We start from the raw sequence: 23,987 nt of genomic DNA on the forward strand, positions 1-23,987 counted from the left end.
TACTTCTTGTCTTTGGACACTTTATATAATATCCTGTCCCAGGGGCCCAAAGGCTATGTTTCTATAAATGCACAAAGCGTCCAAAAGAAACATACTTACATTGGAAATACAGAGGTGCGTATTGCCCGACACATTAGATTTCAGCTTCTGCGCCTGGAGAGAGACAAGGAAAAACATGTTCAAACATAATGCAGAAGAGGAATTACTGACGATCCATTAATCAGCTATCTAGGGCAATGCTCTCTGATAAATGTGTGAGCCACAGCTGTGAGCTCCATATATAGTTGAACATTTTCCAGTAGCCATGTGATAAAGAGATATCAGGTGAAGTTAATTTTAATAATATATTTTATTTAACCCAATATATTATAATTTAAAAGTGTACTCAATATTAATAAGATATGTTATATATTTTTTTGTCCATACTAAGTCTTCAAAATCTGGTGTGTTTGGCTTGGTGCATCTCAATTCAGACTTGCCCCATTTCAAAGCCTAGCGGCTACTGAAGGAGCAGTTCAGGACTAGGTTACTAAGAAAAACGTTTTGAAGTAATCCCTCATTTCTTACATTTTTGGGAAGTACCCCCTTCTAGGTAAAGATATTGCAGTAAGCACCTGCATTTATGGGTACTGCAGACAGAGGCCTTCCTGGGCTTGCTTGTTCATTTGTTGCTGCAGTCAACAGACCCTTACTGAACACCTAGTTTACCAATGCTGGATATATGGTAATGAACGAAAAAGGACCTGGTCCCTGGGTTCACGGGGCTTTTCTCTAGTGAGGAAACCACTTGCCAGTCACTGTTAGGGGGATAAGGCACAGGGCAGGGATGGGTATCCTCAAAGAAGCACGCAGAGCATTACAGATTCTCAATCTGGCCATTTTAAAATGGCTTCCCGAGCAGTTGTAAGGGGAATGGGCTGTGAAGGCATTGAGCTGCCTGTTTCTCCTCAACTGGAACAATCCTCCACTGGGCTTCTACCTGATAATTTCATTATAGGGAAGGTCTCATTGCTCAAATAATTACAGTGAAACGCTTGTGAAAACTACTGACCCTGGTACAACCCACTCTGTTTACAAAGGAAAACAGAGCTCAGAGAAGTTAAGTGACTAATCCAAGGTCATACGGCAATTTACTTAGTGAGTCGGGATGCAGACCCAGTCTCTTCAATTCCTAAACAAAAATGTGCTATCTCCTGCATCACAGTGTTTCTCCCCAAAATCCACACGAAGAACTCCCATGATGCTCCTTCCTCACCCCCAGCAACAGGAGCCCTTTGGCATCAACAGACAGAGCTCATCTGTCAACAGGCTGAGCCCCTGGTTAAGCGTTACACTTGAATAAAGGAGGACCTGGGCAACCAGCTCTGTGTGGATGGCACTGGCAGGCTGCCTGTTGACTTTTGCAACTCCTGGAAGACATGCTAGGCTGAAATGATAGCATGTTCACCCAAGGAGTAATTTATTGACCATAATGCTACTTGGGAGGCATCATAATCTTTACCTATATTTGCATATGCCAGCTGTGAATATGAAATAGAAACCTTTAAACAGGCATTGAGAATAAGACACTGTGAGGCATCCAGGGGCTGTTCAAAGGTCACTAAATGTTATGTATAAGAAGAGCAGAGTGGAAATTGGAAGAGGAATTGAACCTGATTCAGAAGCCTACTTTTAATCTATATTAATAGCAAATCTGGTCCATTGCATTGTCACCTACAGAGAGTAATGTGTAGTGCTTTACATGTTTTATTTCTGTTCCAGTTTGGAATTGTGCCCAGACACCAAAATGGCCCTAAAACATCACATTCTGCCTTTTCTAGGCCATAATCTACAAAAGACATAAACCCTTGCTAAGGGCCCTTGCATAACTAACAAATTTATTGAATTGCACAGAAAAGGCAGCATGATTTCTAGACTGGGACACATTATGCCCTCAAGTTCTTTCTTTGCTTGTGGTCACAGCTAAGCTGCACCTCCGTGTCCTAGGCCTCAGTAGCTTCTCATAGTTCCAAGGGCTGGGAAGACCTCCTTCCTACTTTTTGGTATGATTAGCACTAGCAGACAGTGTTGTGTTCACTGTATATGCAATCTGCAACACTCATTAGCTATACTGCAGGAGTATAATCCTACAATTATTAAATAATTAGAAAGGGGCTTTCATCAGTGGACTAGAAAAGGCCTCTATCTTACCAGGTTTTCTTAAGTGGACTCTATCTGCAGAGGTAGATTTCTGACCCTCATTAGTCATGGAGGGTTTCACACTATATACAGAATTTATAAGCTTTCAACCAAGAGACAGGCATGGGTATAAACTCCAAGGATCTTGTCTTCTATCTGGAAATAGCAGGCATAACTTCAATTACAGAGAAAAATGTATTCAGATCAGCTCCAAGTCTGTGAAGTCTCTAAGTGCTTCTTCCCCCAAAGTGATAGGTATCCCAATGGCCTGTATATAAAGGAAATGGTCAGTTTCTGGTCTTGTCTCTGTGCAGTCCCATTGGCTAAAGCTGGAAGCAGCATCTCTCAAGCTCATCTTGCCTGGAGGACCATTCTGGTTGGCATAACTGGAGGAACTGCAGAGTCCAAGTAAGATTATGCAGTCAGGTCCCCAAAGGGGATGCCCTGAGAAAACGTCTCTCCTGTTAAACATCTTCCCAACCCACAGAGGGAGGCACTTAGCGGTCCACACACAGGTCTCTAAAGACTCTGCTTACACCGGGTATTAACAAGCTTGCTACAGAGTGGTCTGGGTGCTCAGGAAAGCCCTACAGAAGCAGAGGCTGAGCAGAGAGGCTCTGGAGTTCCACCTAAACCCGGCATGGGCCACTGTCAGGTCTTTGAGTCTGAATAGCAGAATCAAAGGTTTGCATATGGGTTTGAGATCTATTTAAATCTCCTGCCAAATGAGACAAGGGCCAGAGTGTGGTGGCTGTCCAGACTGGATGGGGTTGACAACAGACATCATCAGGCTGGGAGTCCAGTACTTCTCACAATGGGTGTGTCACAGAGAATGGGTCAGAGCCTGGGATGTATACCTTTGAACGTCTGGCGAGTTGCATGCTTATGCATCCTGTATGCAGTGTAACTTCTTGAATCTTCCAGAAATCTGCTTCTGCAGATCCAGAGTCTACTTAAGAAAATCTGGGTCTTAAAACCCACTTTGGAAGCCTAAGAAAGCCTGTTACTTCCACATTTTAGAGGCTTTTATCCTAAGCATTTCTGAAAACATCATCAAGCTATCACTGTCTTACTAGTCAGGTACGATAAATGCAAATGGATAAAATTACAGGGTGTCCCCCGCTTTCAACTATCACAAAAAAGTACTTATGCACTTTAAATGCTGTCTCAATTACTGAAAATTGGGACATCCCAGGAAAATTAAAAGGAAAAAAAAACCTCCTGAGACTTTGTAAGGTATAAGGTAAATTAGAAACAGGAAGGGCACTTTTCTTAAATCCCTGAGTTACCAACTGGTAAAACCAAGGGTGCAATAACAGAAGGGTGGTCACAGGATTCAGGGGCCCTTCAGGGAACCCTGCAGCCCTGATGATTATGAGAAATGCAGATACCTGACACAGATCTCAGCCAGCCGGTACCTATGCAGACACCATGACTTAGAGTTTGTGATTTTAACACGATATGTCTTTTAAAAAGAGATTAAGAAGAGAAAATGCATTTCATTTTTCAAAAAATCAATTTGAACTATTCTTACAGTATGTTGAAAATGAATTATTTAATCCTTTTTATGAAAGGGTGTTTCTTAACATCTAATTTATAGTTAGGAGGTTTAGGGGAAGCTGCCTGACTCTGAGCTGTGCAAAACATCACCACTGAAAGCTAGTACCTTGAGGTTTTTATCTTGAGAATGGGAGGATGAAAACCATCCTAGAGAAGCCTGTCCCCAAACCAAGCACCTTCCCTACTTTCTGGAAAAGCAGGCAAACCTGTTCTTTAGGCACCTGAAGCCTTGCCTCTCCAGCAGCTGTTGCTCTGATATTATAAAAGCGTCACTGGTGGTAATCCCCAAGTCCAGGCACGTTGCATAAATGAATTTCCAGGGCACTATAATTGTGGGGGGGCCAGACTACGCCAGGCCCTGGCACCAGAGGGTTAATAAATGCATTAGACGCTGTTAACCTCTGTTACCTGGAGTCAGAGTGGTTCCTCTCCTGCTTTTTACCCCAGTGATTAGCATTTGGAAAGCCTGCCATGGTGCCAGCAGCTTTCCTGTGCAGAATGCAGAGAGGCACACATCATTTATAGCTCTCAACCCAGTCCCCACGTGGGTTCTGCCTACAGCAGGCTCTCCCCAAGCTCTGGGGACAGGTCAGGCTTGTGAGCAGCATGCTCACTCTGATTATGGAACTGAAGACTTAAAAGCGCACTCGCCCGGAGCCTGGCCTTTGCTGCCCCAGGACTGAATTTCTGTAGAGAAGCCAGTGTTTAATCTCTGGATTTTAGGCAGCTGTCGGCCAGCAGGGCATGGAACATTTCTCCGTTCTCCTCCACACATAAGAAAAGCCAGTTTCTGCTCTACCTCCAGAAAGCAAAACCAGGGGAAGTTGCCCAATCCAATAGCAACAGACTGTCCAGTCTGCAGCCAAATAGTCATAATTAATGATGCTCTGGTTCTTTTCTTCCTTGCCTTACTGATTAGAGAGATTTGCTATATTAGGAACCTGTTTGCTTAATGACAGAATACAAGCAATAAACAGAAATACACAGACTGTAAAATGCAATCAACTTTGCTCTCCAGCACTCACCAAGTACCTAGCTGCATTTATCACACATGTCAATACTGGTTTATTAGCATACCAGTCTTTTCTGCAGCACAAACTGGACCTTCATTTGGGAAAACCACTGTATGAGTTCTTCCCAAAACAGTCCAGAAGCAAAAGTCCAGAACTCAAGGCCATTTCTCAATTTAAATCTACATATTTTATGTTCCCTTGTACGACAAGCCATGGGAAGGAATGTGTACCTGACTGAGGTGGTTAACTGAGCAGAAGAACCTGCTTATACTCACTATATAACAATTCTATTGTGTACTTGATATCAATTTGGCCAAATTAATTACTGTATATAAAAAGACAGAAAAAAAGAAGCTCCTTGCTAGTGAATCCAAGTTAAATAATGGAGGCCTACCCAGTGGTCTGGATTTTTTTTGGCTTTCCTATTAACTTCTGGGAGAGCTGGGAGAAGTTTTATTGCTGATCTGGCCCCAAGCAATTGGCCAGCCTTTTTTTTTTTTTGAGATGGAATTTTGCTCTTATTGCCCAGACTGGAGTGCAATGGCATGATCTCAGCTCACTGCAACCTCAACTTCCCAGGCTCAAGCAATTCTCCTGCTTCTGCTTCCCAAGTAGCTGGGATTATAGGCATGTGTTACCACTCATGCTTAATTTTTTGTATTTTTAGTAGACATGGGGTTTCACGATGTTGGTCAGACTAGTCTTGAACTCCTGACCTCATGTGATCCACCCACCTTGGCCTCCCAAAGTGCTGGGATTACAGGCATAAGCCACCGCGCCTGGCTGGCCAGCCTTTCTAAGATGCCTGCCACTGTCTATTTTGAAACTCACCTTCCTGGAGGTTTGCTTTTCCTACAAACTTGGTAACAATCACTTGCAACCACTGGTCTAAATAATGTGCGGTAAAGTCAGATGCGTAAAACAAGTGGACACATAAATAAAGCCTGTTCTGTGCCTGTGGGCTTGGATGTTTTTCTTCCAGAGCCTGAGCTCAGCAAGGATCCACTTCCTCCAAGCTTAATTCTGCCAAGCCCCACGGACCCTGGCCCAGGCCAGGAAGAAAACCAGGGGCTGTGAGGGCAGCCAGGGTGAGCTTGGGCAACCATCCTTCTGGGAAGGGGCTGGAGTAGCCCTGGGTGGTTTTTCTACCACGGAGCCTGTGACTATCTAGTCTCCTCTACCTGCTCCCCGCAAAGATGCTTTGTCTCTGTGCTGCCTGAACCTCAGCCAGAGGCTTTCATTACATTAAGCTCTTAGAAGGCCTTGTAAAGATATTTCACTCAATTCAGGAATGCTCAGGGGTGCCAAGTTTAGTTAGACTGGACAGGTCGAGTTGCAGGATGAGGAACCTGCAGTCATACTTTCTTACTTGGAGGAAGCATAGCTCAGACGGGTTGGGCTACGTTTAAGTGAAGCCTCCAATAATGGGTGCATAGTGGGTTGAAATAAAGCCAGATTCCCAATGCGTGTGTTTGGGTGTGGGGATCCTAGCTTTGAAGCTGACAGACAGGCTCTAGCATTGAGTCTTAGATTCCTGGCACCTATGGGGCAGTAAGAGTTGAATTGTGCAATTTAGTTTGAGCTTAGTGACAAGCCTAGATCAGAAACCCTCTTTGACCTGACTGGGGACTGGGCCCATAGGAGGTCAATTGGGAAATTAAGTGAAAGAGTAAAATCACTTAAAAATGGTACATCTATATGACCCTTTAATATCTTGAATATCATTTTTACTGATTTTTGGATTATGTGACCAGGACCATCTTTTTTTTTTTTTTTTAATTCACACATTTCTTTTTTTTTTTTTCTTTACTTTAGGTGCATACTATATCTGGCATTGTTCTCTATGTTACCCCTCCCCACCCCCTGCTGTCTCTCCCCTACCACCCCCAACTGCCCCCAGTATGTGATGCTCCTCTTCCTGAGTCCATGTGTTCTCATTGTTCAATACCCACCTATGAGTGAGAACATGCAGTGTTTGGCTTTCTGTTCTTGTGTCAGTTTGCTGGGAATGATGGTTTCCAGATTCATCCAAGTCCCTACAAAGGACACGAACTCATAGTTTTTTTTATGGCTGTGTAGTATTCCATGGTGTATATGTGCCACATTTTCTTGGTCCAGTCTATCATTGATGGCATTTGGGTTGGTTCCAGGTCTTTGTTATTGTACACAGGGCTGCAATGAACATATGTTTGCATGTGTCTTTATAGTAGAATGATGTATAATTTTTGGGGTATATACCCAGTAATGGGATTGCTGGGTCAAATGGAATGTCTATTTCTAGGTCCTTGAGAAATCGCCACACTGTCTTCCATAATGGTTGAACTAATTTACACTCCCACCAACTGTGTAAGAGTGTTCTTATTTCTCCACATCCTCTCCAGCATCTGTTGTCTCCAGATTTTTTAATGATCACCATTCTAACTGGGGTGAGTGGTATCTCAAGGTAGTATTGATTTGCATTTCTCTAATGACCAGTGACTATGAGCATTTTTTCATATGTTTCTTGGCCTCATATATGTCTTCTTTTGAAAAGTGTTCATATCCTTTGCCCACTTTTGAATGGGTTTTTTTTTCTTGTATATCTGTTTTAGTTCTTTGTAGATACTGGATATTAGCCCTTTGTCAGATGGGTAGATTACAAAAATTTTTTACCATTCTGTTGGTTGCCAATTCACTCTAATGATGGTTTCTTTTGCTGTACAGAAGCTCTGAATTTTAATTAGATCCCATTTGTCTATCTTGGCTTTTATTGCCACTGCTTTTGGTGTTTTGGTAATGAAGTCCTTGCCTCTGCCTATGTCCTGGATGGTTTTGCCTATGTTTTCTTCTAGTGCTTTTATGGTGTTAGGTTTTATGTTTACATCTTTAATCCATCTGGAGTTAATTTTAGTGTAAGGTGACAGGTAGGGGTCCAGTTTCTGCTTTCTGCACATTGCTAGCCAGTTTTCCCAACACCATTTATTAAACATGGAGTCCTTTCCCCATTGCTTGTTTTTGTTGGGTTTGTGAAAGATCAGATGGTTGTAGATGTGTGGTGTTTCTTCTGTGGTCTCTGTTCTGTTCCATTGGTCTATATCTCTGTTTTGGTACAAGTACCATGCTGTTTTGATTACTGTAGCCTTGCAGTATAGTTTGAAGTCTTGCAGTGTGATGCCTCCAGCTTTGTTCTTTTTACTTAGGATGGTCTTGGCTATGCGGGCTCTCTTATGATTCCATATGAAGTTTAAAGTGGTTTTTCCAGTTCTGTGAAGGAGGTCATTAGTAGCTTGATGGGTATAGTGTTGAATCTATAGATTACTTTGGGCAGTATGAACATTTTCATGATATTAATTCTTCCTAACCATGAGCATGGAATGTTTTTCCATCTGTCTGTGTCCTCTTCTATTTTGTTGAGCAGTGGTTTGTAGTTCTCCTTGCAGAGGTCCTTTACATCCTTTATTAGTTGTATTCCTAGGTATTTTATTCTCTTTGTAGCAATTGTGAATGGGAGTTTGCTCTTGATTTGGCTGTTGGTCTGTAATTGGTATATAGGAATGCTTGTGATTTCTGCACATTGATTTTGTATCCTGAAACTGCTGAAGTTGCTTATCAGTTTGAGAAGATTTTGGGCTTAGATGATGGGGTCTTCTAGATACACAATCATGTCATCTGCAAATACAGACAGTTTGACTTCCTCCTTTCTTAATTGAATACCCTTTATTTCTTTTTCTTTCCTGATTGCTCTGGCTAGAACTTCCAATATTATATTGAATAGGAGTGGTGAGAGAGGGCATCCTTGTCTAGTGCCCGATTTCAAAGGGAATTCTTTCCACTTTTGCCCATTTAGTATGATATTGGCTATAGGTTTGTCATATATGGCTTTTATCATTTTATGATATGTTCCATCAATACCTAGTGCATTGAGAGTTTTTAGCATCAAGGGCTGTTGAATTTTGTCAAAGGCCATCTCTGCATCTATTGAGATAATCATGTGGTTTTTGTCTTTGGTTCCGTTTATGTGATGGATTACATTTATGGATTTCCGTATGTTGAACCAGCCTTGCATCCCTGGGATGAAGCCTACTTGATTGTGATTGATAAGCTTCTTGATGTGCTGTTGCAATCTGTTTGCCAGTATTTTATTGAAGATTTTTACATCAATGTTCGTCATGGATATTGGCCTGAAGTTTTCTTTTTTAGTTGAGTCTCTGCCTGTTTTTGGTATCAGGATGATGTTGGTCTCATAAAATGAGTTAGGGAGAATTCCCTCCTTTTGTATTGTTTGATACAGTTTCAGAAGGCATGGTACCAGCTCCTCTTTGTACGTCTGGTAGAATTCAGCTGTGAACCCATCTGGTCCTGGACTTTTTTTGGTTGGTAGGCTATTGATTGCTGCCTCTAATTCAGCCCTTGTTATTGGTCTATTCAGGGTTTCAACTTCCTCCTAGTTTAGTCTTGGTAGAGTACAAGTGTCTAGGAATTTGTCCATTCCTTCCTAGTTTACTGGTTTATGTGAATAGAGCTGTTTGTAGTAATCTCTGATGGTAGTTTGTATTTCTGTGGGATCAGTGGTGATATCTCCTTTATCATTTTTTATTGCATCTATTTGATTCTTCTCCCTTTTTTATTAATCTGGCTAATGGTTTATTTTGTTGATCTTTTCAAAAAACCAGCTCCTGGGTTTGATTTTTTGAAGGGTTTGTTGTGTCTCTATCACCTTCAGTTTTGCTCTGATCTTAGTTATTTCTTGTCTTCTGCTAGATTTTGAATTTTTTTGATCCTCCTCTTCTAGCTCTTTCAATTTTGATGATAGGGGTCAATTTTAGACCTTTTCTTGTTTCTCATGTGGGCCTTTATTGCTATAAATTTCCGTCAACACTGCTTTAAAGGTGTCCCAGAGATTCTAGTAAGTTGTGTCTTCAGTCTCATTAGTTTCAAAGAACATCTTTATTTCTGCCTTTATTTCATTGTTTATCCAGTTGACACTCAGAAGCAAGTTGTTCAGTTTCCAAGTGGTTGTGCAGGTTTGAGTGTGTTTCTTAATACTGAGTTCTAGTCTGATTGTGCTGTGGTCTGATAGACTGTTATGATTTTCGTTCTTTTGCATTTGCTGAGGAGTGATTTGCTTCCAATGATGTGGTCAATTTTAGAGTAAGTGCAATGTGGTGCTGAGAAAAATGTATATTCTGTGGATCTGGGGTGGAGCGTTCTGTGTATGTCTATTAGGTCTACTTGGTCAAGCTCTGCATTCAAGTCCTGGATATCCTTGTTAATTTTCTGTCTCATTGATCTAATATTGACACTGGAGTGTTGAAGTCTCTCACTATTATTGTATGGGACTTGAGATCTCGTTTTAGGTCATTAAGAACTTGCTTTATGTACCTGGGTGCTCATTTGTTTGGGGCATATATATTTAGGATAGTTAGCTCTTCTTATTGGATTGATCCTTTTACCATTATGTAGTGTCCTTCTTTGTCTCTTTTGATCTTTGTTGGTTTGAAGTCCATTTTAGAGACTAGGATTGCAACCCCTGCTTTTTTTTTGTTCTCCATTTGCTTGGCAAATCTTCTTCCATCCCTTTATTTTGAGACTATGTGTGTCTCTGTACGTGAGATGAGTTTCCTGAATACAGCACACCGATGGGTTTTGACTTCTTATCCAGTTTGCCAGTCTTTGTCTTTTGAGTGGGGAGTTTAGGCTGTTTACATTCAATGTTAATATTGTTATGTGTGAATTTGATCCTGCCATTTTTTTTACTGGCTGGTTTTCTTTCCCGTTAGTTGACTCATTTTCTTCATTGCATTTTTGGTCTTTGCCAACTGGTTTGTTTTTGCAGTGACTGGTACTTGTTCCTTTCCGTGCTTAGTGTTTCTTTCAGGAGCTCTTGTAGGGCAAGTCTGGTGGTGACAAAATCTCTCAGTAATTGCTTGTCTATAAAGGATTTTATTTCTCTTTCACTTATGAAGCTTAGTTTGGCTGGATATAAGCTTCTGGGTTAAAAGTTCCTTACTTTAGGGATGTTGAATATTGGCCCCCACTCTCTTCTGGCTTGTAGGGTTTCTGCTGAGAGATCTGCTGTGAGTCTGATTGGCTTCCCTCTGTGGGTAACCTGACCTTTCTCTCTGGGTGCCCTTAGCATTTTCTCCTACATTTCAACCCTGATGAATCTGATGATTATGTCCTTGGGGTTGCTCTTCTTGAGGAATATCTGTGGAGTTCTCTGTATTTCTTGAATTTGAAATTTGGACTGCCTTGCTATGCTTGGGAAGTTCTCCTGGATAATATCCTGGAGCATGTTTTCCAGCTTGGATTCATTCTCCCCATCATATTTAGGTACACTGATCAAGCATAGATTAGGCCTTTTCAACAATCCCATATTTCTTGGAAGCTTTGTTCATTTCTTTGCACTCTTTTTTCTTGTCTTGCCTTCTCTTTTTATTTCATTGAGTTGATCTTCAATCTCTGATATCCTTTCTTTTGCTTAATCAATTTGGCTATTAAAACTTGTGTTTGCTTCATGTTGTTCTCATGCTGCAGTTTTCAGCTCCATCACATTGTTAATGTTCTTCTCTAAGCTGGTTATTCTAGTTAGCATTTCGTCTAGCCTTTTTTCAAGGTTTTTGGTTTCTTTGCATTCACTTAGAATGTGTTCCTTTAGCTCAGAAAAGTTTGTTATCATTCACCTTCTGGAGCCTGTTTCTGTCAATTCATTGCACTCCTTCTGGGTCATGTTGTGATCCTGTCTTGCTGAGGAGTTGTGATCCCTTGAAGGAGAAGAGGTGTTCTGGTCTTTGATGGTTTCATCTTTTTTGAGCTGGTTTTTTTCTTGTCTTTGTGGATTTACCTGGCTGTGGTGTCAGGGAGCTGCTTGATGAGGTCGCTTGTCTGCCTGTGAAGGCACTACTGGGTTTCTAGGGACTCCTTCAGGTTACTAGGGAAGCTTCCTGTGTCTTTTTTGTTTATACTGGGAGATTAAGTCCACCTCTTCCGCCGACCTTTAGGCACTGCTGGGTTGTCAAGAACTCCGTCCAGTTGCTATGTAGCCTTCCTGTGTTTTTTTGTTAAAACATGTAGCCCAGTCCCACCCCTCTAATGGTGGGTTGTGCCCTTCCTCCACTGGGCTGGATCATTCAGGGTTCAGCTCAGATTGTGGCACTGGCTGTGCAACACGCTAGAGTCAGAACTTCAGCCCTCTGGGGGTTATGGCGGAGGGTAGGGACCCACCCAACCACACCCGGCTATCTCCACCTTTCAGCCTCCTCTCTTTCTGGTCATGGGGTGGGGGCCCGCCCAGCTGCTCCCGCTTACAGCTCCATCTCTCTCTGGGCGGGTGGAGGGGGTGACAGTGTAGTCCGCAGGCTCTCCTGGCTGCCTTTTGGGCTCATGTGTTTAGCATAAAGGGCTGTTGAATTTTGTCAAAGGCCTTCTCTGCATCTCTTGAGATAATCGTGTGGTTTTTGTCTTTGGTTCTGTTTATGTGGTGAATTAGGTTTATAGACTTGCGTATGTTGAACCAGTCTTGTATCCCTGGGATAAAGCCTACTTGATCATGGTGGATAAGCTAAGCTTTTTGATCAACTGATTGCTGTTGCAATCAGTTTGCCAATATTTTATTGAAGATTTTTGCATCTATGTTCATCATGAATATTGGCCTGAAGTTTTCTTTTCTTGCTGAGTATCTGCCGGGTTTTGGTATCAGGATGATGTTGGTCTCATAAAATTATTTGAGAAGGATTCTCTCTTTCTGGATTGTTTGGAATAGTTTCAGAAAGGATGGTACCAGCTCCTCTTTGTCTGTCTGGTAGAATTCTGTGAACCCTGTGGACTTGGGCTTTTTTGGGGTGGTAGGCTATTAATTGCTGCCTCAACTTCAGCCCTTGTTATTGGTCTATTCAGGGTTTCGACTTCTTCCTGGTTTAGGCTTGGGAGGATGCAAGTGTACAGGAATTTATCCATTTCTTCCAGGTTTACTAGTTTATGTGCATAGAGCTGTTTGTAATAATCTCTGATGATGGTTTGTATTTCTGTGGAATCTGTGGTGATATCCCCTTTATTGTTTATTGCATCCATTGTTCTCTCTTTTCTTTTTTATTAATCTGGCTAGTGGTCTATTTTGTTGATCTTTTTGAAAAACCAGCTCCTGGATTTATTGATTTTTTGAAGGGTTTTTTTGTGTATCTCCTTCAGTTCTGCTCTGATCTTGTCTTCTGCTAGGTTTTGAGGGTTTTTTTTATCTTGCTCCTCGAGCTCTTTCAATTTTGATGATAGGGTGTCAATTTTAGATCTTTCCTTGCTTCTCATGTGGGCATTTATTGCTATATATTTTCCTCTAGACACTGCTTTAAATGTGTCCCAGAGATTCTGGTATGTTGTGTCTTCATTCTTGTTGGTTTCGAAGAACTTCTTTATTTCTGTCTTCATGTCATTGTTTATCCAGTCAACATTCAAGAGCCAGTTGTTCGGTTTCCATGAAGCTGTGAGGTTCTGAGTAACCTTCTGAATTCTGAGTTCTAACTTGATTGCATTGTGGTCTGAGAGACTGTTATGATTTCTGTTCTTTTGCATTTGCTGAGGAGTCATTTACTTCCAATTATGTGGTCAGTTTTAGAGTAGGTGTGATGTGGTGCTGAGAAGAATGTATATTCTGTGGATTTGGGGTGGAGAGTTCTGTAAATATCTATCAGGTTTGCTTGCTCCAGGTCTGAGTTCAAGTCCTGGATATCCTTCTTAATTTTCTGTCTCGTTGATCTGTCTAATATTGACAGTGGGGTGTTAAAGTCTCCCACTATTACTGTGTGGGAGTCTAAATCTCTTTCTAAGTCATTAAGAACTTGCTTTATGTATCTGGATGCTCCTGTATTGGGTGTGTATATATTTAGGATTATTAGCTCTTCTTGTTGCATTGATCCTTTTACCATTATATAATGTCCTTCTTTGTCTCTTTTGATCTTTGTTGGTTTAAAGTCTATTTTATCAGAGATTAGAATTGCAACTCTTGCTTGTGGCTTTTTTTTTAAGAATTTGCCTTTTTAGATCTATTCAACTTAGTTTACATTGAAGCAATTATACTTTTTTTGTGCTCCTATTTCAGTGATTTATGTAATATTTAGCAAACAATGTAAGCAAAAATACCAACTACAACCAGCATGAAAAGGCATGAGATCAAATATATCTGATGCTTGTTAAGGCTGCATCCCAACTGGAGAGAGTGAGGGGCACTTGCGGGCAGAAGGAGAGAAGCCCATTAGTGTGGCCCCCGTGCAGTGGGTCTTGTGCATCAGCCAGTACGTTTTCAGGGGAAGGCACAGGTTGGCTTCTGTGGTGAGCTGGCTAAATAAGTGTCGGTTAAGAGAACTTCTGCTACAATTTTGCACTTGGTCCTGGACTGGCTTCATTGATATGGTATGGTAAAAAGAGCATAGGTTACAAGGTTCCTAGTCCTGGCTTTCCAGCCATCATCCACGGTTCCAATAATCCCTGCCTTACTGTCTAAATCATAAGGTTTTTAAAAATCTAATGTGATACCCTAGATGGAAGTCCTTTGAAAATTCAAGTGGCTGTGAACGATCTCTTAGCCTCTCTGTGGTTGATAGTCATTCTTGGATCGAGGCAAAGGTGGGGAAAATGCAAAACTTCATGCTAATTGGTCTTGTGAACACTGTACAGAAGATAACTGGCTTATGATCATCTGTGATTCCTTGGATTTAAAAATGAATGCAGTGAAAGAGACACAGTCCAGTAAGATATATCAACAGTCCTCCATTAGCTAAGCATTCCCTCGGGCTTCCCTGTCAGTCTGCAGCGCACCACAAAAGGATGCCTGCAGCTTTGCCTTGTAATTTAACACTAATGGCAAGATGGCAAGGAGTGCTGCGTGTGGACTCTGTCTACAGCATGGAGCTTCATAGAGTGCCCTAGCTGGGCTTACTACTACTTTTTATAACTTCACAGGATCACCTTACATCTTTTTTGCTTTTCCCCACGCTGGGGCAAACACAGGTTGCAGAAATACATTTGAGAACTGTTTGTTTTCATTCATGGTTAACTTGCTTGATTAGTAAAATATTCAGACAAGAAGCAATTATGAGCTGTATTTTAGAAAATTATGTGCAATTAACAATAAGATAATGACAGAAATGTGTGAAAAACGTTTTGGTTTGGGGTGAGGCCGGCTGTTTTGTATAGCGAACATTCAGCATTAATGGTACAAAGGAAACTAGGAGGGACGGCCCTAAAATGAAACATTTGTTTTCTCAGAACGTGCAGTTGGAAATGCAAATGTGCAAGAGCAACAGAAAAGATTCATTGTTGTCCCTGATGAGAAGTGCATGAAGCCTATCTCATCAGACACGCATCCTCATCACCATCAGATAATATTTATTAAGCCTCTCATTCTCCTGTGCATTTATGTGCAGCTGAGTGCGGCCCCATAATGGCTCTGTGACTTATGGTGGTAACTAAGGTTTGATATAAAACACCACGGTTTGGAGACATAACGGACTGGGGGCTTTTGTTCATCCTCTGGTTTAGAAGATAGAGCATGGTTAGTGTTGCAAAAGAACAAGGCAAAAGCAAAAAACCTTTAAGAAAATGTTAAAAGTATGTGCTTTTAGTTAAACAGAGAAAAATATTCTAGAAAGTATAGGAAAACCACGTAGATAAATAGTGATGACTGCGATCATTACTATCACAAATAGCCTTCACCAATGATGATTCCACCTGCCTTTTACCAAATGCACCCATTGGCTGAAACAACTTTCTGAGTGGCGCACTCCCGTTTTGCATGGGTCCAGAACCGGCGTTCTGAGAGGTGATGACTTGCTCAGGTTTCCACAGCTTGAAGAGGCTGCACTGAGATCTGAACCCAGTCACTCTGACTCTAAAAATCAATGCATAGTGACTCCATGCTAGACACACTGCCCATGATCTCCCCTATCTTACATCAGTCCTCAGAAATAGCTCGTTATCCTGCTGGCAGCTGAGGAAGGTTCTGAGAGGTGCATTGATAAGCCCGGACTCACACAGCCAGCATGTTCAGAGACAGCTCAGGCAGCACAGAATCTAGAGTCTGCCCGAGCTGTCTCTCAGGAATACAGAGCCCAAGGGTGTCCTCCCAAGCTTCACCCCAGAAACCAGGAGCAACTTCTGCAAATGCACCTTGTGTAGGAAGTCAGAGGCCAAGCCACAGACCAGGTGGTTTCTGCTCCTCCAGATGCCAGTGGTGAGTGTCTCGCTGGGTCCCTGCAGCAGAGGGGCAGGCGGGGGGACTGCCACTCTGGGGAAAGCTCCCCAAATGTTGACTCAGCGCCCACTGTCTTGAGTTTCCTCTCTAGACAGTCTCATTTTCTTGGGTTTAAAATATAAGGGGCAAAGGGGAGGGACGCTCTTGGTTGAATTTTACCCAATAAGAGAACCAGGGCTGTTGGCTTCCACATAAGAGAGTTCCATAGTTCAAGAACTGGCAGAACCTGTTATTCAGAGGAGCACAGTTGGCTAGAAGTCTTAAGGATAAAAGGTCAGTAGGGGATATAAGAAATTGGATTTATTTATAGTAAGTGATCTAAGTGTGCTCAGAGATATTCTCATAGGTTACCTAGAACAAGAGAGCATATTTATAGCCAAGATGGTGCAGACGTCCTATTCCTTTTTATTAAGCATGTTTATTACCCAGCAATTGGGTTAAGCAGTTGTCCAAGGGCTGAATTACTGTTCTTCTGATGGGCTGGCCTCACTGCCCTCTCGACCATAGGTGCAGGTGGCCTAATGGCTTTTCCCACAATACACTGAGGAGGACCTTATCTTCCCATCCCCTGTCTAAGTCATTTTTACAAATAGTGGTTTAAGAAGAAAGAGTGCTTAGGAGAAGAAGACATCATAAATACGTGATCAAACAATTGGTCTATTTCTGCAAGGTCACACACCTATATGATGCTCAAGTTCATTTCTCAGATGAATTTTGGGGTAAAGGTGCAATCTTTACCGGATCGGATGCTGCCTCAGCACAGCCTCCTCCTATGTCATCATCAGCAAAGACCATCCAGGAGAATAAAATAATGATAGAAATAGTCACTGTCCTGGAGGCTGAGTTACTGTGATGAAGGATTTTAATTTGTTTAATAATTACAACACTCCTAGGCAGTAGCGTTTATCATTCTCATGTTGCAGATTATAAATCCAAGGACCAAAGAGATTAAGCTACTCTCCAGCTTTGCCCACAGAAGGGTTTGATTTTTATCGTAGCAAGAGGCCTGGCCCTTCAGTATCTTCTCTTAAGTACAATAGCCTCCTTTTCTTAAAAAAGCAACTTTGGAAAGTAACCAGCCTGCACTTGGCCTGTTGTTTGCATGATCACTTGTCAAGCATCGCTACAATCAATGCCGTATTTGGCTTGGGCCCTATTATCTTAAAGTGAGTGTCGGACTGGAGTTAAACAAAGGATGGTATTGCCTCCACTCTCCATGGGACCACAAAATCACCAAGTGCTGTCCCTTGCATAGTACTAACAGTACTGGGGTACTATAACATAGTAACGGGGTGTTCTGGGGTCAGGAATAAGAGGAAACAGCAGCTGAAGCCCAGAGCTAATGCCTGTCTGTGGGCAGCAAGCATGTTTTCCAGCTGTGGGATCTTTGCTGAGCTGACTGAAGCCTGCCAGAAGATACCCAAATGGCAGGCACAGACAGCCTTACATTGGTCTCAAGGAACAACAAATTTCGATAGAAATGCCCCGGCGCAAAGCTGACAAAGACGGATGAGACAACTAGAGAACTGAATGAGAAACAAAAGGAAGCCTGTGTCATTTCAGGGTGATTGAAGAAAGGGGTTTTTAGGCACTGCAGGTGACCTCTTCCCAAAGTATTTGCCAGGTAGAGAGTTCAAAATCACCCTGCCCTTGGATCACACAAAGGTACCACTGTTTATAGCACAGAGTGGTAATGGCCGTGAACCCCAGGCCACCAGAATGCACCTCGGAGAGGAAATAGCCCAGCCACATGTGACTTCCTTTGACCTTTTCCATTTCTGTGCAGCAGAAACGGGGCTCTGAGCCAGAGCTGGTTTGCTCAGTAATCACACTGCATTCAAGGGTCCTGGGACTTAATATGCTATGGTGCTCTCCCTAAGCTACGTGATAACTGTTTGTGTCCCTGGCCCAGGGCCACCTCTTTCACTGGCTTTTGTTGCCTGAAAACATACCCATAGCAAATTCCAGAAATATAAATAACATGAACTCTAATTCCAATGACAATGAGATCGTGCCTTCTCCTGGATGCTATAATATATGACAACACTTTTATTACTCATAATGATAATATATAATGAAATTACCAGGTAGGGCTCCCTTTCTGCCATTCACTTTATAGAACAGTAAAACAAGAGACTTGATAACAGTCAGGAGCTGGGGTTCAGGCAGTGTGATCAAGAGACCATCTGTAAAATGAAAATCTTCTCTGGAGAGAACCAATTTATTGCCTGTTTAAGTTGGAGTTCTCCGGGCCTCGCTGGTGTTCACCCAGTGCTTGGAAATAGGCTTATTCTAGCTATAGAAGATTAGGGATACAAGAGTTTTTAAAAAGAGAAAAATTCCAATTTAGAGATACCGTACTGTGTGTGCTTAATTGAGAGGGCATCTGGCTACACTGTTGTGGAGAAAAATAGATCCCATGACCTGCCTTTGTTGAAAAGGTGACATCTGGGTTCATTAAAGGTGTGCAATAGATTTTGATAAAAGCTATTTTTCTATGTCATTTAAATTGGTTTTTAGGAACTTTACACTCTCCTTCATTTGAACAATTATTAAACTATAAAATAGAATTGCACAATTGCTAAAACCGTAATCTGAAATTTTACAGCCAGCTATAAAATGCTGTATTATTAAACTATACTGAAGATGCTCAAGCCCATTACAACTTTTAAAATGAATTATAAAACCCTTTACTGCTGATAAAATAATCTTAAATTACAGTATTATGTATTCTAACAATATGTTGAACCAAAGTTTGCTACAATGCAAACATGCCAATCACAAAGAAATCATTTTTTGAATTAAGTTTGCAGAAACTGGCAATCTGATAACAGCTGCTTCAGCAAGGCAGCCCAGCACCTGATGTCTGCAGGCTGGGTGGGACAGCTTGTCCTCCATGGGAGGTGCCTTTTGCCAAGTGCCTGCAACCACAGGTCTCAGAATCAGTCTCCTGTGTTAAAGTCTGCCCAAGGGACATTTAGTAGGGCCCCATGGATTAAGAAAATGCTTGCGGTAACAGCACTGTTTTTTCTTAACGTCTCCCCATGAGTGAGATGTTTAAAATGCAACATGCTTAGTTACTGAGTAGCTGCCACTTACATGTATGACATCATCTATGATGTAGTGTGCCACACATACATACCTATCATGAGGACTGGCCCCCAAGGTTTAATTCCTATTTTTTGTACCAGTTATACCTTGCATGTGTCCATTTCCAATTGAGTTGAAAATGGAAATGTAGTTCAGTATGCTGGCTCGTATAGCAGCCTTAACAGGGTAATACCCAATTTTGAGCTCTGAATTCAAGCACTTTCTTGGCTAAAGGGCTTTGAAAAGGCTCTATAAGCAGTTATTATAAAAGGTGTTTTTACAACAGCCTCTTTCCTCCTAAGGCTGATGTGGGTAAATTCTGGGATGCAGCTTCCCCCTAAGCTCCTCTGCTAGTACTTGGAGCCCAGAATATGAAGTCCAAGGAGGTCACTGGTAGCCCGTCCACACTGGGAGTAGCAGGTTCACCATGCAGGGCCTGGGGCCACTTGGCAGCCTGGTCCAGAGCTCTGTGATGAAGCTTGCAGGAAGGCCCAGAAGGAAGTAGTCTGGGTGGGAGGCACTGCAGCTTCATACTTCTGCTAAGGGAAGACTCCCCAACAGCTCATTCCTCCCAGAGTGGAGAAATAAACTCAGCCAGAGCAGCAGACCATTACACAGAGAAAACACCGTGTATAGCCAAGGTTTGGATTTTTTCTATGTGACAAAAACAACAATGGGTGCTAGAAAACAGTCTGTATCACACAGAGATGATGAAAATGTCACAAAGACCATAAACCAAACACCACAAATAACATGCAGCCCCAAGACCATTCTCTTAGATAAAAGGCCCAGGCAATGGTAACCACGTTGCCACAGTCATTTAGATTCTGTGTCTGTGCTAAGGGCTCAGTGTTAACATGTTTGGTGCTAGTTTTCTAATCCCATTCAATCCCTTTCCTTCTAAAGCTCCTCCATCCTCAAAGCCACGTGTGAGAAGCCTGACCATGACACAGCACTTCCATCCACTATTGTTGTTGGGCAGAAGTCTCCTTTGAGATGTTCTCTGCAGGGTAATCATCCAGGGCACTGGATGTGTAAAAACACCAGAAGGTGATGGTGTGAGGATGAGACACCAGAGCTCTTTCTCTTCTCCACGTGAAGATACAGCAGGAAGGCGGCCATCTGCAACCTGGCTGATAGCCCTCACTGGGAACTCAATCTGCTCACACCTTGCTCTTGAACTTTCCAGCCTCCAGAGCTATGAGAAATAAATTTCTATTGCTTAAGCAACCTAGTCGACAGTATTTTGTTATGACAGCCCAAATGGACTAAGAGAAATAGCAACCATAGCTTCCTTTCATTGTCCCTGCCTGCGCTACCTAGGAAAGACTCGGTCCAATGCACCAGTTTACACTTATATCTCCCGATGCTTCTTGCCATATAAGGAGGAAGAAACATGAGGATTCTCAAACACCCCCATTTTCCTTTTTAGTATAAAGGAAGAGGGGGTCTCTGAGGCACCCTTCACTTTGGGCAGTGATTGTCAAGCAGGTGCACTTCTGCCCTCTGGAGACATTTGGCAATGTTGAAAGGACATTTTTGGCTGTCATAGTTGAGGAAAGGTACTACTGGCATCTGGAAGGTAGAGTCCAGGGATGCTGCTAAATACCCTACAATGCACAGGACAGCCCCCTGCAACAATTATCCAGACCAAAATGTCAACAGTGCCAACGTCGAGGAAGCTTGGCCTCAAGGAACCATTCAACTCATAGCCAAGAGATGACTAAACAATCCTCACTGAAACTGACAGCGTTGACATAGGGCGTGCAGCCCACCTTTGGCAAAGAATACCAGGGGAAGCAAGTGACTTCCCATGGAGAAGCATCTATCTCCAAACTCCATTTCAAAACTCTCACTCTAAAAAGGCCTCCTCATCCTTTGTCTTATCCATAATAAGTTCCACTCCACAGCCACAGAGCTCCACAGATCACAAAGACCAGAGAGCCCGCTGGAAAACAGGGCCCATAAAGCAATGCCTCCTGAGTCTCATAATTCAACCTGATCCTTCAGGGCACTTCTCTGACCCTGAAGGCAGGTCAGAGGGGGCCAGTGATATCCAAGTGCTGGGCCGAAAGCTCCCTGAAACTTACAGCTAATAAAAACTTTCACAGTACCATCATCTTTGAGCTGGGCACCATTCTAAGCATGCTTTACACGCAGAAACACATTTAATCCACAAACACTCCAGGAAGCTCTTCTGCCATCTCCATGTTAAAAATGAGAAAACAGGCAGAAAAGATAATTTGTCCAAAGTTTAATGGATAGTAAGTGTAGCATGCAGAATTTCAACCCCAACTTCCTTAAGAGAAGTTTCACAGTGCTACAAATTGTGTTTGGTGTATACTGCTTGGGTGATGGGTGGTCCAAAATCTCACAAACGACCAGTAAAGAATTTGCTCATGTAAACCAAATATAACCTGTTTCCCAAAAACCTATGGAAATAAAATTTTTAAAAATAAAAGGAGTTTCACATTGCATCTCTAGAATTAAAATTACATTTTAAAACAAACAACCAAGTCTGATGAGGCATTGTTGTGTAATTAAGAATTTGACTGGCTTTGTCTTTGGTTCCTAAGTGATAACTTCTGAATCCTTGGAATTTTTCCAGTGCTAGGAGTGTCTTTGCTATTCATGAGTTATTTGGATCACAACTGAGTGTCTCAGTCATGGGGTGACTCAGGATTAGGTCAGATTACCACAAAGACCAACCATGGGTCACAGGGTTGGGACTTTGAGCCACAGTAGGTCTGTCTGACCTGATCCCGATGGTGTGGGGAGGAGGGCTGAAGATTGCCAATCATGTGGTCATTGAGTCAATCCTGTCTACGTAATAAAACCCAAACAAAACTTTGGAGACAACTCCTGTAGTTTCCTGGGCAGTAAATACATTGATGCAGCAAGAAGGTGACATGCCCTAAACTGGAGGGCGAAGGCAAAGTAGCTCTCCCTTGGAGAACCCCCAAGACCTTGCCCTAGGTATCTCTTCATCTCGCTGGTTCTGATTTGTACCCTGATGATAAAGCTGTCATCCTAACTCTTGTAGCACTTTCCAGATTTCTGTGAATCATTCTAGTGAGAAATGAACTTGAGGGGGCCATGGGAACCCCTGACTTCGTAACTAGTTGGTCAGAAGTGCAGGTGGCCTGGGAACCCCAAAGTGTGGCGGGCATCTGAAGTAAGGGCTGTCTTGTTGGGAACCATGCCCTGTAACCTGCAGAGTCTGATACTAACCATGAGCAGTTAGCTAGGAATTGAGTTGTACTGCGGTCTACCAGTTGGTGTTAGAATAGGCATCATTACTTTTCTCTATGCTCATTTGTGAACCAATCTGACACTTTGGTCTGCCAGATGTTCAACAAGAATTTAGGGACTGATTTAATCTATAGTTACCCAGAAACACAATGTTTAAAGGGCTCTGGTTTCGGTAATATACTGTAGCCATTTATAATGGGGGTGGTGGGAAAGAACACTGCTTTGCTCTTGCTCTTCTCCTGATCAAGTCTCTCTGTGCCTCAGGTCTCTTGTGTGAAAAATGGGAATGATAATAGAACTGACCTTCTGAGGTTACTGTGAGGATTCCTCTGGGGAGGCACTGCATATGCATTTGTTGTTGTATTAATGCCTGGCCAGAAAAATTGTTCTGGGATCTGTCACAGGATTCAGTGGTTTATAACGTTTTCCAAAGTGGAGCTCGGGGACTACTGGTGGTACAGGACATGATTTTAGGTAGCATGTAAACTTTTTTATGGTTTTAATTTTACTATTTATATATTGATTTTAATATAGAGAAAGCACATTGAACCCATGCTTTCACGTATGTTAGAACAGCTTCAGATGAGTCTCAAAGGCAGTAGCATGCATATAAATAAGTATAGCTCATAACTGAATTTGAAGATAAAGATTAAGCAAATAATAGGATCAGTGGAGTGCAGATATGGCAAAGACTGCTAAGTCCTGGGCTTTGAGGCTAAGAGGCAGGACTGCTTCTCAAATCCTGTCTTTTCTGCAACCAAGAATGTTTCCTGTTAACAACTGCGTCACCTCCTCCCAATGTCTGCACTGGTTAAAGAGATGTGGTAGGGCCGCTGGCAGCTGGTCCCACTCTGGTCACCAGGCTGGACCAAGATCTGACTAGAGTGGCAGCTCCAAGAAGCAGATTAGTCAGATGAAGCTCCCAAGAGTCCCACAGAGAGATGGAATTTGGATCAGTTCTAATCCCTCAAGACCTAGTCCGTTTTTGACTAATTTTGGTTTCCCTTCCTTCTTGGCCTGGCATCCAAAGAATATTCTCCCCCTTCCCCTCCTCCCTGGGACTTTCTACCAAGACCAAATCTTAGAACTGGCAGGATATCATTCAGCTCAAACCCTTTCTTATTAATTAAGAAAGCACAATCTAAAGAGTTCCATCTTTCTTCCTCCATGGCCCCCAGCTCCTGAGAGCAGCTCTTCCTTTCCAGCCCCAGCGTCCTGTGTTAAAATCCCTAAGGCATCTCACCAACCATGCCAACAGTGGACGTCGCTTCCCCCAGTGCCAAGGGTCAGCCCGTTGTTGTCCCTGGCTCTTTGCACACTTGCACTGTTCTTTAGCCTCACAAAAAACCAAGAGCTCAGTGATGTTTTACAGCAGAGATTCAGGATAAAAACCACGTGACAGTCATGGAGCCACAGGAAGTAAGCCAGGATTCTCACTCAGATCCAACTAACTCCAAAGCTCAAGCTTTTCCCAGAAAACCAATTCTTAGGCTGTCAACCACATGTGAAAAAAGAAAGTGCTGAGGAAATGTTCTCAAGGTGGCTCCACCCTACTTTGCGCGGTGGGGTAAGGAGATGGGGGTGAAACTCCTTCCCAGAGCCAGGAGTCTGGTGTGGAAGTAAGCACCTCTCCTTCCTCTCTTCCATCCTCCCAGGCCTGCTCTCCTCCTGCT

The 23,987-nt window shown here is 42.5% G+C and overlaps 1 protein-coding gene across 6 annotated transcripts in view; it reads right to left on the minus strand.

Moving 5' to 3' along the window:
* The window catches only part of GFRA1 (GDNF family receptor alpha 1), a 234,978-nt gene that overhangs the window by 8,568 nt on the left and 202,423 nt on the right, over positions 1-23,987 (minus strand). For all 6 annotated transcript variants that reach the window (XM_002756616.6, XM_009010334.5, XM_035269210.3 and 3 more), the window contains one exon: positions 100-153. In XM_002756616.6, the coding sequence (XP_002756662.3) occupies positions 100-153 (54 nt within the window). The remainder of the gene's footprint in view (positions 1-99; positions 154-23,987) is intronic.

This window comes from Callithrix jacchus, chromosome 12, assembly GCF_049354715.1.
Source record: "Callithrix jacchus isolate 240 chromosome 12, calJac240_pri, whole genome shotgun sequence".
In the NCBI taxonomy this organism is placed as follows: domain Eukaryota; kingdom Metazoa; phylum Chordata; class Mammalia; order Primates; family Cebidae; genus Callithrix; species Callithrix jacchus.